The 15,601-nt window shown below is 53.2% G+C and overlaps 7 protein-coding genes across 7 annotated transcripts; 4 read left to right on the top strand and 3 right to left on the bottom strand.

Moving 5' to 3' along the window:
* Positions 1-674: 674 nt before the first annotated feature.
* psi1 lies at positions 675-2,021 on the top strand (the record flags this gene model as incomplete). The annotated part of the gene is made up of 3 exons (XM_014687123.1): positions 675-754; positions 937-1,666; positions 1,728-2,021. 3 exons carry the CDS (start codon positions 675-677, stop codon positions 2,019-2,021), a joined length of 1,104 nt encoding a protein of 367 aa, XP_014542609.1.
* A 1,118-nt stretch (positions 2,022-3,139) lies between these two features.
* Positions 3,140-3,941, top strand: P1254 (Phosphorylated carbohydrates phosphatase; the record flags this gene model as incomplete). Its single annotated transcript, XM_014687124.1, has 2 exons — positions 3,140-3,148; positions 3,201-3,941. The coding sequence occupies 2 exons, from the start codon at positions 3,140-3,142 to the stop codon at positions 3,939-3,941; spliced, it is 750 nt and encodes a 249-aa protein (XP_014542610.1).
* A 201-nt stretch (positions 3,942-4,142) lies between these two features.
* On the bottom strand, positions 4,143-5,738 carry G6M90_00g062700 (uncharacterized protein; the record flags this gene model as incomplete). The annotated part of the gene is made up of 3 exons (XM_066130749.1): positions 4,143-5,194; positions 5,257-5,291; positions 5,356-5,738. 3 exons carry the CDS (start codon positions 5,736-5,738, stop codon positions 4,143-4,145), a joined length of 1,470 nt encoding a protein of 489 aa, XP_065986648.1.
* A 205-nt stretch (positions 5,739-5,943) lies between these two features.
* G6M90_00g062690 (uncharacterized protein) lies at positions 5,944-7,319 on the bottom strand (the record flags this gene model as incomplete). The annotated part of the gene is made up of 3 exons (XM_014687126.1): positions 5,944-7,007; positions 7,075-7,237; positions 7,296-7,319. 3 exons carry the CDS (start codon positions 7,317-7,319, stop codon positions 5,944-5,946), a joined length of 1,251 nt encoding a protein of 416 aa, XP_014542612.1.
* An 826-nt stretch (positions 7,320-8,145) lies between these two features.
* Positions 8,146-9,096, top strand: lga1 (L-threo-3-deoxy-hexylosonate aldolase; the record flags this gene model as incomplete). The annotated part of the gene is made up of 1 exon (XM_014687127.1): positions 8,146-9,096. The coding sequence occupies one exon, from the start codon at positions 8,146-8,148 to the stop codon at positions 9,094-9,096; it is 951 nt and encodes a 316-aa protein (XP_014542613.1).
* Positions 9,097-10,339: 1,243 nt separating this feature from the next.
* On the top strand, positions 10,340-10,965 carry G6M90_00g062670 (uncharacterized protein; the record flags this gene model as incomplete). Its single annotated transcript, XM_066130748.1, has 2 exons — positions 10,340-10,510; positions 10,579-10,965. The coding sequence occupies 2 exons, from the start codon at positions 10,340-10,342 to the stop codon at positions 10,963-10,965; spliced, it is 558 nt and encodes a 185-aa protein (XP_065986773.1).
* A 183-nt stretch (positions 10,966-11,148) lies between these two features.
* FLC2_1 (Flavin carrier protein 2) lies at positions 11,149-13,375 on the bottom strand (the record flags this gene model as incomplete). Its single annotated transcript, XM_014687129.2, has 2 exons — positions 11,149-11,182; positions 11,229-13,375. The coding sequence occupies 2 exons, from the start codon at positions 13,373-13,375 to the stop codon at positions 11,149-11,151; spliced, it is 2,181 nt and encodes a 726-aa protein (XP_014542615.2).
* Positions 13,376-15,601: the final 2,226 nt, after the last annotated feature.

The following is a 15,601-nucleotide window of genomic DNA, read 5'->3' as shown; positions in this document are numbered from 1 at the left end:
GTAGTTTGTTCCAGCCGCACCGAAGCACCGCCATTCATGTACGGGTGTCCGTCCGTGGCAGCGACTTGCACAAAGGCAGAACCCGTGCCTGAACTCCGCGTCTATTGTCGTGTCTGCGCACTATTATCTGTCTACTTAAGTAGTGGACACTGATAGAGCTGCTTGGTCTAGTTTGGGTTCGTACATACAATGGCAAAATATGTACCCAGGTACTTGGCTCAAGCTCCAGGACGGTCAGCTAATATTTCCCCACTTTGCGTCATAGTCAGAGCCTGTTCAGAAGCTTTGTTGGTCAACTGGTGGCTGCGGACATGGAAATCTGCCGCTGCCGCTGGCGCCGCTGGTCGCTGAAATGCGGATACACCTGAAAGAAGCTCCCAGAAGGCTCCCCCACTCTCTTCCCACTCTTCCTCCCAGGTGCCACTGTGCCAGGCCACTTCATTCTCGCTCCCGCAACCAACTTCTCCCTTTCAATCAAGTCGTGCATCTCCTTTCTTCTCCCTTCTATTCCGCTCAGAGACACTGAGGTAGGAATTTGACGAATCAAAAGCAATCAACTCGCATCCAAAAAAACAAGAGAAGAAATCCTACGATAACAATATCTGGTGGCATGTGGTACAAAGTCTAAAGTCTTAAAGAAGAACCCAGAGCAAGGCCATTGATCGACACGCAACATGGTCAAGGAAACGAAGCTTTACGATACCTTGGTAGTCAAGCCAGAGGCTACTCAAGACGAGATTAAAAAGGCTTATAGGTATGCATCATTTCTTTCTGGTGATTCGGGGCTTCACGTTGCCAACGGATTGTCGGTGTGCTGCAATTGAGCTTGGCGCTCGATCTGGTGACATACCAGTGGCAACACCATTGGTGACGAAGCTCGACCTCTATTTTTCTCTGCATCAATCGAATAATAAACCTGCTAACACATCTCTATAGAAAAGTAGCCTTGAAATGGCACCCCGACAAAAATAAGGGCAGCCCCGATGCGGCGGAAAAGTTCAAGGAGTGCTCACAGGCCTACGAGATCCTTTCGGACCCCGAGAAGCGTAAGGTCTATGACCAATATGGTCTCGAATTCCTTCTGAGGGGAGGAGGTGCCCCTCCTCCCGAAGGTGCTGGGGGCTTCCCTGGCGGCATGCCTGGTGGAGGCTTTGACGGATTCGATTTTGGAAGCGGAGGCATGCCTGGTGGAGGCACCCGGACTTTCCACTTCAGCACGGGTAGCGGCCCCGGCGACGGATTCAACTTCAACAATCCAAACGATATATTCGCTGAATTTATGCGGCAACAGAGCGGGGGCATGCACGGTGACGAGGACATGCCGGGTATCTTCTCGTCGTTTGGCAGCGGCGGCGGTAGCCGTTCCGGCCGCACAAGAATGAGATCGTCGGGTTTTGGTGAAGCACGACAACGTGAGCATACACCAGAAATTTCGACAGTGGAGCGGCCTCTACCATTGTCCTTGGAAGAGTTGTATAATGGAGTCACCAAAAAGATGAAGATTAAGCGCAAGACGTTCGACGAGACCGGCAAGCGGGTCCAGACAGACCAGATTTTGGAAGTTCCCATCAAGCCGGGCCTGAAGAAGGGTTCGAAAATCAAGTTCAACGGCGTGGGAGATCAGGTCGAAGGAGGTCGACAAGATTTACATTTCATCGTGGAGGAGGTAAGAGCAATTTCCTTTCCAATCACATTTCTGCGACGGTTGATAACTAACTGTTTGATAGAAGGAGCATGTCCTCTTCAAGCGAGAAGATAACGACCTTATCCACACCGTGGTTCTGGACCTCAAGGAAGCCCTCACTGGGTGGAAGAGAACCGTCACCACCATCGAAGGCAAGCAAATCAACCTGGACAAGAGTGGGCCAACGCAACCTGGAAGCGAAGATCGGTACCCCGGTCTGGGCATGCCCATCTCCAAGAAGCCCGGTCAGCGGGGTGACTTTGTGATCAGGTACAAGGTCAACTTCCCTTCGAGTTTGACGGCGGCTCAGAAGCAGCAGTTGAGGGAAATTTTGTAAGGAGCAGTGGGCGATGACTATGAAGCGGAAGCGTGTTTGGAAACCAGCGGGCTGTAGTGTTATACTGCTGAGCGGTTTTGACGATTATGACGACACAAGATGCAGAGAAAAAAAATACTGTGGGATATGTGGCGTTATAAGGATTGGTATACTTTAATGTATTTTTTATTTGTTGGCCAAGTCTGCATTTCAGGGTCGCATGCATAGCAGGATTGCATTTGGGCAAGTCACCTGTACGACGGTAGATAATAATCAAGGTTCTTGGCATGCATTGTAAGTGAGATTGCGAGGAGCGATTCGACTGCAAGAAACACTGATGGTGAGTGACAGAAGATTCTGGTGCGTACCCCAGAACGGGCCGATTTGTTGAAGAATGCGGGTGATTTCCTGATTGTTGACCCACCAGGCTGCATACCGATACGAAAATAAAATGTGCGTTTATCGCTTCTAGACAGCGAGTTATGATACCAAATTTGATGCACCATATGTCGAAAACAAGAGACGGCCAGGCGAGAACGCTCATCATAGAATGCCGGCACGGGAAGGGCCGGTAATAATACTTGAAGACACCCGCGCAACAATGGACAAGGGTCAATCGTCGATGACGCCAGGGGCGGCGGGCGAGGATGGAGGGGGCGGGGTGCTGATGTTTCCCCTCCAATCGCACCAGGGCCAATCTGGCAACCAGCTGGATCTCGGGTTGCCTTGGCTTGCGTGTGCTGCGGACAACAACGCCCGGCTGAAATTGAGGTATTTTCGTGCACGTGTAGTTGACGACCCGGCTTGGCTAGAATCTGCCTGCTTCAAGCTGAGTGCCACGTTGTATGTGACCACGGCTTGTGATATCGGGCAGGAGTGACAGGAGGCTGGCTTGCCTTAGTTGAACAAGATCCCCACCCTTTCTCCCCCCCTTGGGATGGTAGCCAACTTGAGTCTGTAAAATAAAACTACTGCTACTTGCTCTGCGCCGTGGCCGATTTTCATCTTTCGTCGTGCTTTTCCAGCGCATAGTGGTATAATTTTTTTGTTTTTTTCATCCTCTGGCCCCGATTGTTTCATCTTGCTTCGGCAAACAGATTTTTTGTACTCGAGACTTTAGCGTGCAAATATCACCCAAAATGTCCAAGGTGTGCTCCCTCAGCCCGGGCGCCTCTCCCAAATACAAATGCTGATTTGCAGATCAACACCCTCCTCTTCGACTGTGACAACACCCTCGTCCTCTCGGAGGAACTCGCCTTCGAGGCATGTGCCGGCCTCATCAACCAGATCTGCGCGGAGCGCGGCGTCAAGAAGGAGTTCACCGGCGAATCTCTCATTGTAGAGTTTGTTGGCCAGAACTTCCGCGGCATGCTGACCACTCTCCAGAAGGAGAACGGTATTGAAATCGCTCCAGATGACATGGAGAAGTACGTCCGTATGGAGGAGGATGCCGTCATTGCCAAGCTCAAGGCCTCGCTGCGGCCGTGCCCTGGCGTGGATGAGCAGCTGGAGAAGCTGGTTGCCTCCAAGAAGTACCTCCTTGCAGTTGTTTCGTCTTCTGCATTTCGCCGTGTCAAGGCATCTGTGGACAAGGTTGGCCAGGACAAGTACTTTAAGAACGAAAAGGGCGAGGATCTGATTTACTCTGCCGCTACAAGCCTGGAGAAGCCTACGAGCAAGCCTGACCCGGCTATCTATCTGCACGCGTTGAAGACGCTGGGCAAGACGGCTGGAGAGGCTGTGGCGATTGAGGATAGCAAGAGCGGTACGCTGAGTGCTACAAGGGCTGGCATCAAGACCATTGGGTACGTTGGGCCGTATGCGGATGATAAGAAGGCCGAGATGGAGAAGGTCTTGACTGATGCGGGCGCGGTGATTATTATGCGGGACTGGAAGGAATTCCCGGCCGCTCTGGAAAAAATCGAGTCTGGGGCTCTGTAAGCATAGAGGTGGTATTTGGAATGCGGCGTGTTGGCCGGCCTGCTGGGATATTACACACGCCCTTGACTTTGGAGCTGAAGAATAGTTTAGGTCAATGATGGCTGGGCCATGTGCCTGGCCAATTTTACGTCTGGCACAAATCAAATGTAATTCACAACATGTTCACGCCTAGCAGCCGCGCAGTCGTGTTCATTTGATGCATCATTTCGTCCAATCCATCAAGAAACTATTCACGCTCTGCAGCGTCTGTCTACTAGGATTCGCCTCCGGGTAGGCCGTCATGATTCTTGCCAGTCTCATCTTGACCAGTGTCTTTGTGAACCTGGCAGTCTCGTCCGGCACGCGGAACTGTCCCTCGTCATCGAACAAGTAGCACGACAGAGCGAGCGCCGCGCCCACAGAGGTATCCTTGCCCGACTCGCAAGCTACCGTCACCCTGGCCTGCGGATCCCTCTGCAGGCACGCCGACGCAAAGTCGCATATATACGGCAGCGCGGTCCTCAGGTTCCTGCTGGCCGTCTTGTGCCTGCCCAGCCCGACCTCCATGGACGCAGCGGACTTGGCCCACTGGTCCCTGGGCGTGGTCGCGCTCGTCAGCGAGATGCAGCAGCCGGCGCCTGGCGGCGGGGGCAGCGCGCACACGGATATCTGCGGCGTCAGGCGGGTCGTCGGGTTGTTGTCGGGCGCGGATGCCGGCGTCGCCTGTGCCGCCGGGGACGGGGACAGGGACAGGGACGCGATGAGGCCCGGCAGATCTGGCTCCGGCGTGGACAGGAGGAGGTCCCGGTTGGCCCAGAAGGCGGCGGGCGTCAGGCCGTGCGCCCAGTTTTCCGTGTCGTCGGCCGCGCCTTGGATGTAGCCGTTGGAGTCGATCTCGCTGGACGACGTGTTGCGGCGGGAGGCGGTGAGGCAAATCACCGGCCTGTAGGAGGCGTATATGGTGCCGGGGGCTGTTTGGTCTTGGGCTTCTGCGGAGGGCTCGGGGGGCAGGGCGTGCGTTTCGGGGCCGAGCGCCGAGTTTTGCGTGACCCAGAATGGGCGCAGCGGTTTCGTTATCTTGGGCAGATCCTGGAGGTGGAGGGCTTTGAAGGAGGCGACGAACTGCGGGACGAGGGCGGTGATTTGGGCGTGCGTGGTGGGCAGGAGGTGTGGCGGGAGGAAGAGCTGGGAGGAGCGCGGGTGCGAGGGCAGCAGGACGGTGTTGAGGACGGTGCACCAGATTGGAATTGTGGTCGAGAGGGCGTCGGGCATTCCTGGTGTTGTTGTTAGATGGAGGATGTGGTGAGATTGGGATGGTGGTGGTGGTTGTGTGTACGCTTGCCCCGTCTCGTAGAATCGACAATGATTATCCTGACTAGATTAGCTTGGTTTGTCTGGGGAAAGGGGCAATGAGATGGTGTAGCGTATCCATTACCCGTCGTGCTTCTCAATCATGTCGAGTAGATGGAGGTTGAGCCTCCGGGTGCTAAACTTCCACGCCCGCTCATGGCCATCGGTGCTCTTGAAGTACGCAGAGGCGTACTTGTCCCCGGGCGGGATGTACCAGCTTCCGCAGCGTTCGTTGGCAACCAAGGGGCGCGGAGCTCGTTCCTGGGTTTCCTGGTTCGCGTTATTATTTGACGGCGGCTGCTTGAGTGCCTCGGCGGCTTGGTGGACGAATTCGGCGTCAGAGACTATGGACGTGAGGCGGTTGTGGATGCTGAGGGTGGAGCGTTTGAGGGATGTGAGGAGTGTGGACAGGGATGGCTGCGAGGGGAATACTATGTCGTTTATGTTTATGGTGTTGGGGTTCGTCATTGTGGTTGATGGGCGTGGAGTTTGAGTCTTGAGTCGGTCTCTCGAGGTTGAAATTTCGTGTTTGAATTTGGATCCACAATTTCATCACTTACACACCCCAGCTCATGCTTGGGTTTCTTTTTCGATGCCATCATGATGTGAACCAGAATAAGGAGTATATATATTTTTGATGAAAAAAATAAATAAATTAGCTAGCAGCTACATTCTACATCAGCTTCCAAGTATTCCCCTCGACAACGATGCCAATTTCCCTCCCCTCGTCGATACTCCGCCTGCCAGCCTCCAGAATGGCCGTCGTGGCAATCGTGTTGCCGAGGGTCGGTAAGCCCTTTGAATCCAAATCCTCGGGCTTCAGCCGTCCCTCATTGACGGCCGTGCACCCGTCCACAAACTTCTCGAGCGAAATGTACCCATAGCCGGTCTGGCCGTTGAAGTTGCCGTCCTCGTCGGGCGCATAGCGCATGTAGAAAGGGTTGAACCACTGAATCTGACCAGCGGCGTCGTCGGCAACGTCGTAGCCGCGGTGAGCCTGGTCTACGCGGATCTCGCCATTGGACGCCAGATAGTGAAAGTACTGGTTTGTGTGGACGCCGGCACGCTCGGGTGCCGTCCACGAAGACGTGTACACGGCGACGGCGCGCTTGGACGGGTCGCCCGTCTTGGCCCAGGTGACGAGCAGGGAGATGGTGTCTTCTGTCTTGGCGACGCAGCCCAAGTCCGTGGCCACTCCCTTGGACGACGAGGCCGACACCTTGACGGGCAGATAGCCCAGCTGCTGGACCATGGAGTCGCAGATGTCGATGTGGTGGCTGTTGAGGTAGTACGAGATGTCCGACTCCCGGCCTGCCCATGACTTGAACGTTTCGAGCTGGTACTTGGGCTGCGACATGTAGCTGTAGAAGTAGTTGAAGTCGCCGAGCGTCTTGGCCTTGAACCGGGCGTCCGAGTAGGCCGGGTCGAAGCGCTTGTGGTGCTCGATAAAGACGTAGACGCCCTTTTCGCGGGCGCGCCGCAACAGGTCCTGGTGATGGGAGAGCTCCTTGACGGCGGGCTTGGTGAGAAGCACATGGATGCCGCGCTCGATGGCGTACAGAGCAATGGGATAGTGCGTCGGGTCGGGGGTGAATACGGTGATGGCGTCGCCGGGGGAGAGACGGTCAATGGCCGTCTTGTAGGCGTCTGGATCCTTTTGGTCGTTGGCCGGGAAGCTGTCGAAAGAGGTGTCGAGCCCGTTGTAGACTTGGGTGATATTCTTGTCCAAGTGCTGGCCTGGAGGTTGTCACATGAGCTTCCACAGCTTGAGGAAAATGGAGTTTGGTATAAAAATGAGACGTACGAATGGCGGGAAACTTGGAGCCGTTGACGCCAACCATGCCCAGCTTGTCGACTTTGCCGCGACGACGCAAATCAAACAGCGTGAGGCCTACGACGCCAACTTTCTTGTCCGAACCTGACGCTCCTGTGCCCACAAAGCCCGTGGTGTATTCGCCGGTGCCAATCTAGCCTTGTAAGCTGGGGAGGAATTTCCAATGAGGGCTGGGGAAAGTGTTGTCGTACCATTAAAACATTTAGAGGTGCCATTTTGAAGACTGTCAGCTATTGGGAGAGAGAGGGACGTGGTATCTTGAAACCGGCGAAATAAAATATAAAGGCAGACAAACAAGCAGCTGCGAGTGAGGGAAAATAGCAAAATGCGAAGTAGATGGATGAACTGGCAGCGCCGTGTTGAAGACTGTGACCAAGTACGAGTAGGATGTGCGAGCGTTGCGACTTGAGAGTCTGCGACACTGTGGAGCTATGTACTTTACCCCAGCTTAAGCTATCCGATGGCTAATGAGTGAACGCGGGGCATTGACCAGCGGCAACAGCTCTGACATGCCGCTCATCGCGGCAATTGACCGTGTCCTCTGATTGGTGGAACATTATTCCGTCGTGTATTTATCCTCCATAGCCGTCGTCTCGTCTGCGACATCGGCTCTCGGTGTCTCAGCGCGCGAGATGCGTCTGTGCCAGAGGACTACATCGGAGAGCATGAGCGGGTTCAAGGGTTTTAATATTCAAGTGTAAAAGGTCGCCTGATGCTGAATGCATTTACCCGCAGTCCTGCAGCTGACCCCGAGTCGACCTGGAGTAGCTTGGTGCTTCGGCCCCGCCCCGCGCTCGCCCGAGATGCCGTCCAGGTACGTACGTACACTTGACGGAATATTGGACCCCTCAATGCCCCTCTGTGGCTATTTGTGACAATGTTCCGTCGGGTGAACAAGTTATAAACCGACGCGGCTGCTACTTGCTTCCCACCGCTAACTGTTTGATTTTATGCTTTATTTTATTTCCAATATCACCTGCCGCTTAGTCCTGTATTCTGTAGAGTATTGAGTTTTCATCAATCGCGTAGAGTATACTCGAAATGCCGGCAAGACGCTCTTTACCCGTGGGCATATACGCCCCAACCATGACCTTCTTCGACCCTGAAACCGAAGATGTCGACATCCCGACCATTAAGAAGCACGCCCAGCGCCTTATCCGCGATGGCCTGGTTGGCCTCGTCACCATGGGCTCAAACGGTGAAGCCGTCCACTGCACCAGAGAAGAGAAGCTAGCCGTCACAAAGGCCACCCGCGAGGCCCTCGACGAGGCTGGCTTCACCTCGACGCCCATCATTCTGGGTGCCACCGAAGGCAGCGTTAGAGGGACAGTCGAATTGAGCAAGCTGGCTGCGGAAGCCGGTGCCGACTACACCCTCTTGCTGCCCCCGTCTTATTACCGCGCCCAGATTGATGAGGAGTCCATCGTCGACTTTTTCACTGCCGTGGCTGACGCCAGTCCTCTCCCCGTCATCATCTACAACTACCCCGGCGCCGTGTCCGGAATTGACCTGGACAGCGACGTCCTCATAAAGCTGGGGCAGCATCCCAATATTGTCGGCACAAAGTTCACTTGCGGCAACACCGGAAAGTTGACCCGTGTGGCCCTCGGCACCAACGCCAGGACCCCCTTCCAGGAGGGCTCAGGATACATGGCCTTTGGCGGCATGTGCGACTTCACCCTTCAGACTCTGGCTAGCGGCGGTAGCGGCATCATTGCCGGTGGCGCCAATGTCATGCCCAAGGTCTGCGCTCGTGTGTGGAACTTGTATGCGGAGGGGAAGAAGGACGAAGCCCAGGCCCTGCAGAAGATTCTGAGCCGTGGTGATTGGCCTCTGACTAAGGCTGCTATTGCCGGGACGAAGCAGGCGATTCAGATGCATTTCGGCTATGGAGGGTACCCGCGGCGGCCGTTGAAGCGATTGGACGAGGCCAGACTAAAGGCCATTGAGGAGGGTATTCGGGAGGTGATGGAGATTGAAAAGACGTTGTAAACCTTTGCAGTAGCAACAAAAGATGGGCTTGCCAGCCGTCACCGTTTATTGTGCTATGCCTGTCAAGCGGTCCGCCCAGACGCTGATACTTTCGGCATTCTCATGAAATGATGAACTGTCGCTTTGTTCACGAAAGTAGTTTCGCATATCTTGAACAGTCTTGCCTTGTAGAACCGTCAACATGTCCAGAAACACGCACCCGAGCGACCATATGTCAGCGGCCGTGTTTCTCCTTTCCACGCGAACCACTTCGGGAGCGGCATAGATGACCGTCTTGCCCGAGTCTGCACCTCACGGAATGTAGGAGAGTATGAAATGAAAGCGGGAATAAGGCTGATGAAGAAGATAGCTAGTGTGCAGAGACGAGCACCCCGTGCATGCTCAGCCGCACAACCCACGCCCATGCAGGCTGATGTTCCAGACCACAGGGGCAGAATCGCCGTGGGCAGACTATTCCACATACACATTCCTTGTTCTGGACGTGGGTGTCCCAAAAAAAAGTGACGTTGAGTTCTCAATTCTGTCCGAAATGGCAGACCCTCCAAGTGTCGCCGGTCTGGCGCTGAGCATTGCCTCGCTTACATTCGAGCTATTCTCGGGTTGGGAGAAAAGGACAAGAGAGTCGAGAGCCGGTTCTGACAGCCGGTAGCGTACAAGCCCCTGTTAGAAGCAAACAATATGCCTGGAGAATACCGCCATTTACTCGTTCGCCTGCAGATGGAAAAGGGCAAGCTTCTCGGTTGGGCTGTTTTGGCGAGGGTATCAGAGAGTGAGGAATCGCTTCATCACGCTCCTTGATGAAGCAGACATACTATCCATAATGAATTTCGCGGAATGCAGATAGTGCTGCTGGATATTTCCAAGCCGTCAATCTCGGTGGTCTGTCGGACCAGTCAGACAACACCTGGCCAACGAGCCATGCGCATGACAGGATTCAAGGCTTATCAACCTTGCAATCGAGACCGATAAACCCCTAGATGGCCAGAATGTGATCCAGGACGGCGCATTGTTGGACTATTCCAATCTAAATCTCGTGCTGCACCCTTCACAAGCAGATGACCAAGACCAGCCACCCAGGTCGCTGGGGACTTTTGCACAAACGCCTGTCTGGATCGAATGGAGATACTACCAGCCCCTGCGCCGGCATCGATCCAGAGACGCATCTCCAAGATGGCCCAGCCGTTGTGCGACCCCGAGAGACCCCGCGAATTCGATATCCCAACTTGTTTAGGGTTTGTCCAAGATGGGAAACAGAACCCGAGTCGAAGGAGGATCTATCAGTGCCAATGTGCCTCTCCGATGCCCCGAGCACGATGATGAAACCGTCGTTGACCACCAGGGTCCAGATGGCATCTCCATTCAGCTCAATGGCTTCACAAGGGACTTCGAAGTGAGCATATCGTGTTTAGTGATGGTGAGTGTGGGCTTATCTCACCAGCATTGTGCGGCTTCGACTACCCACGGCCAGCGGACCGGGACGAGACAACCGAGAGACCATTGGAGAATCCGTGGTTCGACCTGTACCGCCATCCCAAGACGCAGTCCACCGTGCCGCGAGAAGGGCGAAATGATTCCAAAAATCGTACAATGTCTACAGTTTGGGGTTGTCCTGTACGAGCTCGCAGTGTGGAAGCCGATTCATATCGTGTTCGGGCTGGATCGGAAGCAACGGCCCAGGGCTCCGGCGGCGAAGGGTGTCAAGACACAACTTCTATCCCACAAGGCATATCCACACTTAAATCAGAGGCTGGTGACGTGTTTGCGGGCATTGTCAAGTTTTGTCCATCTGCTGAGGCGGTTGACGACCAGACTTTGCAGCTGGAGTTTTGGGAGAACGTGGTGACGGTATTTGACGGTATCTTGGTATAGTCATTGCTGTTGTCTAGGAGATGCCACGGCATCGTCGTTTAAAGTAGGCATTATGATCTCAATTATCATCATATTAACTAACCTCAACGAAGCCCATTTGTGCATGTTAACCCTTTAATATACATATGCTTTGCGATATCGTACCCGCACTGCCCAAGAATGATTGACGGACTTGAATATTACTCATATCCTGCCCCCCGTTTCCATGGACTGATTGCTGGTGTTAGCGGGCATAGATTCAACTAGGTCCGGTGGAAACTCACCTTGAGTTGTTTACCTGCCGGTAAGACGGCGGTGCGCCTCCATACGGTCCAACGCTGGGAGTAGGAGACGGGGTTCGGAATGGACTTTGCTCCCTGCTGGACGGGAACAGCGGCATAGACGGGTTTACCGGTGAAGACGGGCTAGCGGATCGGTTGCCGCCATGCATCGGATGAAGATGCCCGTCATCTTCCAAGTCCAGCTGCGCCTTGTATCCTCCTTTGTCACCACGGGCCGTGGCAGCCAAGGCGTCCAGTTCGGTGGTGGTTGTCAGATGAGTCTGTGATCGCATAAACGAAGCACGATCATCAGCCATGTACTGATAGCGCGCGTCTGGATTTTTCCGGAAGAAGGTAAAGATCGTAGAAATAATGACCATAAGTAGCAGAATCAATGAAAACGCAGCATTAAGAACGAAAAATACAACACCCACGGCGCCAATAACAATACCAGGTGCACCGAAAACGTCAGAGAAGATCAGCAAGCAAATTGCATTTACAAAATTTACCGCGTAGATGCCGATATTGAACGAATTGGTCGACTTATCCATCCAGGGACGCAGGACAGCACATGCAATAAGAGCAGCTAGTTCAAGGATGAGGAAGCCGATTGCCTGTGCGAGGCCAGCCTTTTGCGCAAAGGCGACAAACATGGCCTTGATTAGGATATAACCGAGGACCGGGACAATAAAGTAATAGGCCGACGCACGGAATTGGATATATAGAAATCCCCATTTGTTTAAGGCTTGCGGATCAGAGAAGAGGATATAGGCCGGATTTCTATGCATGGCAATTGACCGACGCGCAATTCGAATGACCTTACTAGAACCCCAACCGAGAATGATGGAAACAGCGGCAAAGAAGACCACGGCCAAGATTGCCAATGCTGGCGAATCGATTTGCGTCAGTTCCCACAGGCAAAGAATGGCAATCTGCGGGTATCCAATAAGGCACACGCGGAACATGATGCCCTTGAGAATAATGCGCCAGCCGTTCCGAAATTCCAGAAACTTGTCCTTGGATACGAGACCTCTTGATGCAAATAACTCGAGAATCCCCTTGAATGCAACAACACCAATGGCGGTGACGATGACGAACAAGGAGAACCAGACTAGACCCGTGAGAAAGAGGTTAGTCGACTCAATTTTGGCTCGGAATGCCACACGTTGGATGCCAAAGACCAGGTAGGAGCCCGAATCATTTGTGATGTTTCCTGCACGCTTCAGGATGAGCGCCGCCGTACTAGACACACTTTCGGGAAGCATGGAGAGACCACGTTTAGCGAGTGACTCGGCGGCTTCGGCTACGTCTAGACCACGTTTCTCAACCTGAACAGAGATGGTCCTCAGAGTAGAAAAGAGGCTTGACGGCGTCCCACCGGTGGCACGTTGGTACCAAGTAAATATCTTCTGCATCCAGCTAACGTGGATGATTCCCATGGACCACTGAAAGTTTTGGGTCCAGGCTTGCACGATCGGAGGGAGGCGGAGGCCAGTCAGTCCAACAATGGCCTGGGCCTGAAAGTACCCAAATAAGGAGAGCGAATTAGCAGCAACATGAGCAGCAGTGTTTAGATGGCCCAGTCCGCTCACGGCCGCGGACGACAAGAGGGCCAAGCCGGCGATGATGGCCGTCGCCGACTTGACGCCCTTGAGATCGACGGTTTTCCCGTTGGAAATCCTAGCCTCGACACAGGCGATTTGATCCTTGGTGTCAATCAGATTCATCTTTACGCGTACCATCGCGTCCAAATCGGGAATGCCAAAGGCAATGCCGGGGACGTCCTTGGTGCTTTCGGCAGGGACAGGAATGGTCCAGGTAAACTTGGTCTTGCCCGCCACCATGGGGCAGATACCCTCCAATCCCTTCTTCCCGCATGGATTAAAGTCGGTTTCGATGATTTTCAGACCATAGACCAGAACGACCACGTGAAATGAGACTTTTCCCTGTACGGAGGAAGTGGCGACTACATCGATAGTTGCAGAGTTGTTGGATGGTGTGTATACGACGTTGAAAAGGCTGGCCTCGAACTTGGAGTTGGTTTGGCAGCTGTTGAGTGAATTTGATATGAGCATCTTTTCGCCCGAGGCCAGTGATGGGAGAGCCACAATGGCCGCCATAATATTCGCTAACGATCGAAAGAGTCTCATTTTGGCGGTGTTTTGATCGGGGCGAGTCGGTGAATGGGAGAAAGACTAGCTTGGCCGAGCCAACTAGGAAGTGCGAATGCAGATCGACAGCGTCGACGGCGGATGGTTTTAAGAAGTCGCCGTCATGTATGCTTGCCCAGGGGGGTTTAAAATAATAGGCTCCAACTTGATCGTGTTTGGAAGGAATTCCGGGGTTGACTGAACGATATGGTCGTCGTGCGATGCCCGGGCGGGAAGATAGCTGGGCTTGATAGGGGCTCTAGATGGAAACAAAAGGGCAATCAACGAAATGTATGTATGAAGCAAAATATGCAAAGGAATGACTGTCGCGGTATATGCCTGCAAATGACCAAGGTAGCGTATGCCGTGGGATCAAGAAAGAAGACACGCGCACGAGGGGAAAATGCGAAACAAAAGGTTAAAGTGACAAACATGCAAGGCTATGTCAATCCGGAGGGATCCCAAGGGCACGACCTGGGTGGCCCCTGCGCCTCTCCGTTGGCTGGCAAGTTGGCCTTCTGTCTTTCTTCATGTGGTCAAGCCAATTCGTATTCTATTGGCGTGACGAATCATGGATCCCTGCAGTCTTGGCGCTTGCGCCTCAGGGGTAATGGACATCTGGAGTGCAGTTCCACTGGTATTTCCTGGCATGATTTTTTACGGAGGCCATTCCAGCCAGTGAGGATGAGCAAAAGGATGATTGGGTCACTGGTCCTCTGGCTGTGGTGCAAGTCTGTTGCCGTGCCAGGCGTACTTGACGATTTGCATCCAGATGCCGTCTCTTCGCAGCCTGGCCGTGGCCCGGCGACTGCCGACGGGCATCAATTGATGGCTCTAGGGAGGCTTGATGGTGGCGACAGCATTCAATGTTCCCTCGAGTGGGTGGCTTGGCGCTAACTAGCCATGGTTTGGTTTGTCACCACCGCCCATGTGTTGTGATTCTTGAAGCAGGCTCAGAATCTTGTCCATGTCCTGTCAACTATCGTGGCCAAAGACAAAGCAACTGTGAGTGGCAAAACTCTTCCTAGTGATCATCATGAATCGCCTCTCCGAGATCCGATCCCATTCCAAGGTTGGGGGGCTTTTGTAAAGCAGCCTTCAAAAACAGCAAGGAAAACATAAGTGCTTAGATGTTGACTGTTTGAGAAGCGACTTGATGTGCATAGCTCGCACTCATCGCCAGCCATGTCGCAGTCTTTTTTAAGCCTTTTAACGTCTAAAGGTGCGTTATGGCTCGACATCTTATTTGGCAAATGTGTCTGCCAAATTTTGGGAGGGATAGGATGAGGGCTGCGAGCTAAATGCCTGTCTCCTAGTCCATCTTTCCCCATTGCATGTAACATCTTGCGGTTGATAGCTGATGCATGCTTGTAGATTGGTGTTGGGCCACACTGGGTGATATCCCAGAATCCATACGCTGTTGGTTCCATAATGTGAAATAATAGCAACTAGGAGAAGGGTGGTAGTGATGCCAGTGATGACGAAATTTCCGTACCAGCGCCTCGCTATAATTTTAAATAGTATTGCTATCATTGAGCAGCTTGTTTCATGCGCCTTTTCTACCCCATTCCATCTGAATAGTCAGTAATAGGCTCACTGGCAGGCAGAACAAATCACTTGTGCCGGACTAAGTCTAACTTGTATCGAGGATTAGACAGAGGATGCTCAACTATGATGCAGTTCATTCTCTGAAAAATAGAGATGTGAGGCCTGCTAGCTAAGTCGAGGAGAGAGAAGAGGGCTGACGAAAGGCTGTACACGCACTGCATTGCCTTCAAACGACGTGCAGCCCAGAGCTATGTGAACCAGTCCGTGGAGATTTTGAGAACATTGTGCAATAAAGAGAGAAGGTATTGGGTATTGACCAATGAAGTACACTTTTTGTTACTGGTGGTTCCTCCCCCTGTGTGTATAGTCAAGCTCAGACATTCACTCTCCAAATCCCGTCTTAGGGTGTGCTTGCTTGATACGGAGGGGTGAAAGGTGGTTGACCTATTCCGAGACATGTTCCGCGGTGCTTGGATCCGTTCAATATTTCTAATATAGCAGCTTAGAGGATAAGTAGAACCAGCGACTTCAATGTTGTCATGTAGAGCAATTAATGATGGCTTGCATCAGCCTCGCAAGATATGAAGTCAGGGGGCTGCGCTTGTAGTCTCCAGAAATCTCTTTCCTTTACAGTGATGAATCGCATTGGTTGACCTTGACTTTTGCGGCGTAGGTAGT

This window comes from Metarhizium brunneum, chromosome 3 (genome assembly GCF_013426205.1).
Source record: "Metarhizium brunneum chromosome 3, complete sequence".
NCBI lineage: Eukaryota > Fungi > Ascomycota > Sordariomycetes > Hypocreales > Clavicipitaceae > Metarhizium > Metarhizium brunneum.
The sequence above is the reverse complement of the archived record's forward strand: the minus strand, read 5'-3'. Positions and strand labels throughout refer to the sequence as shown.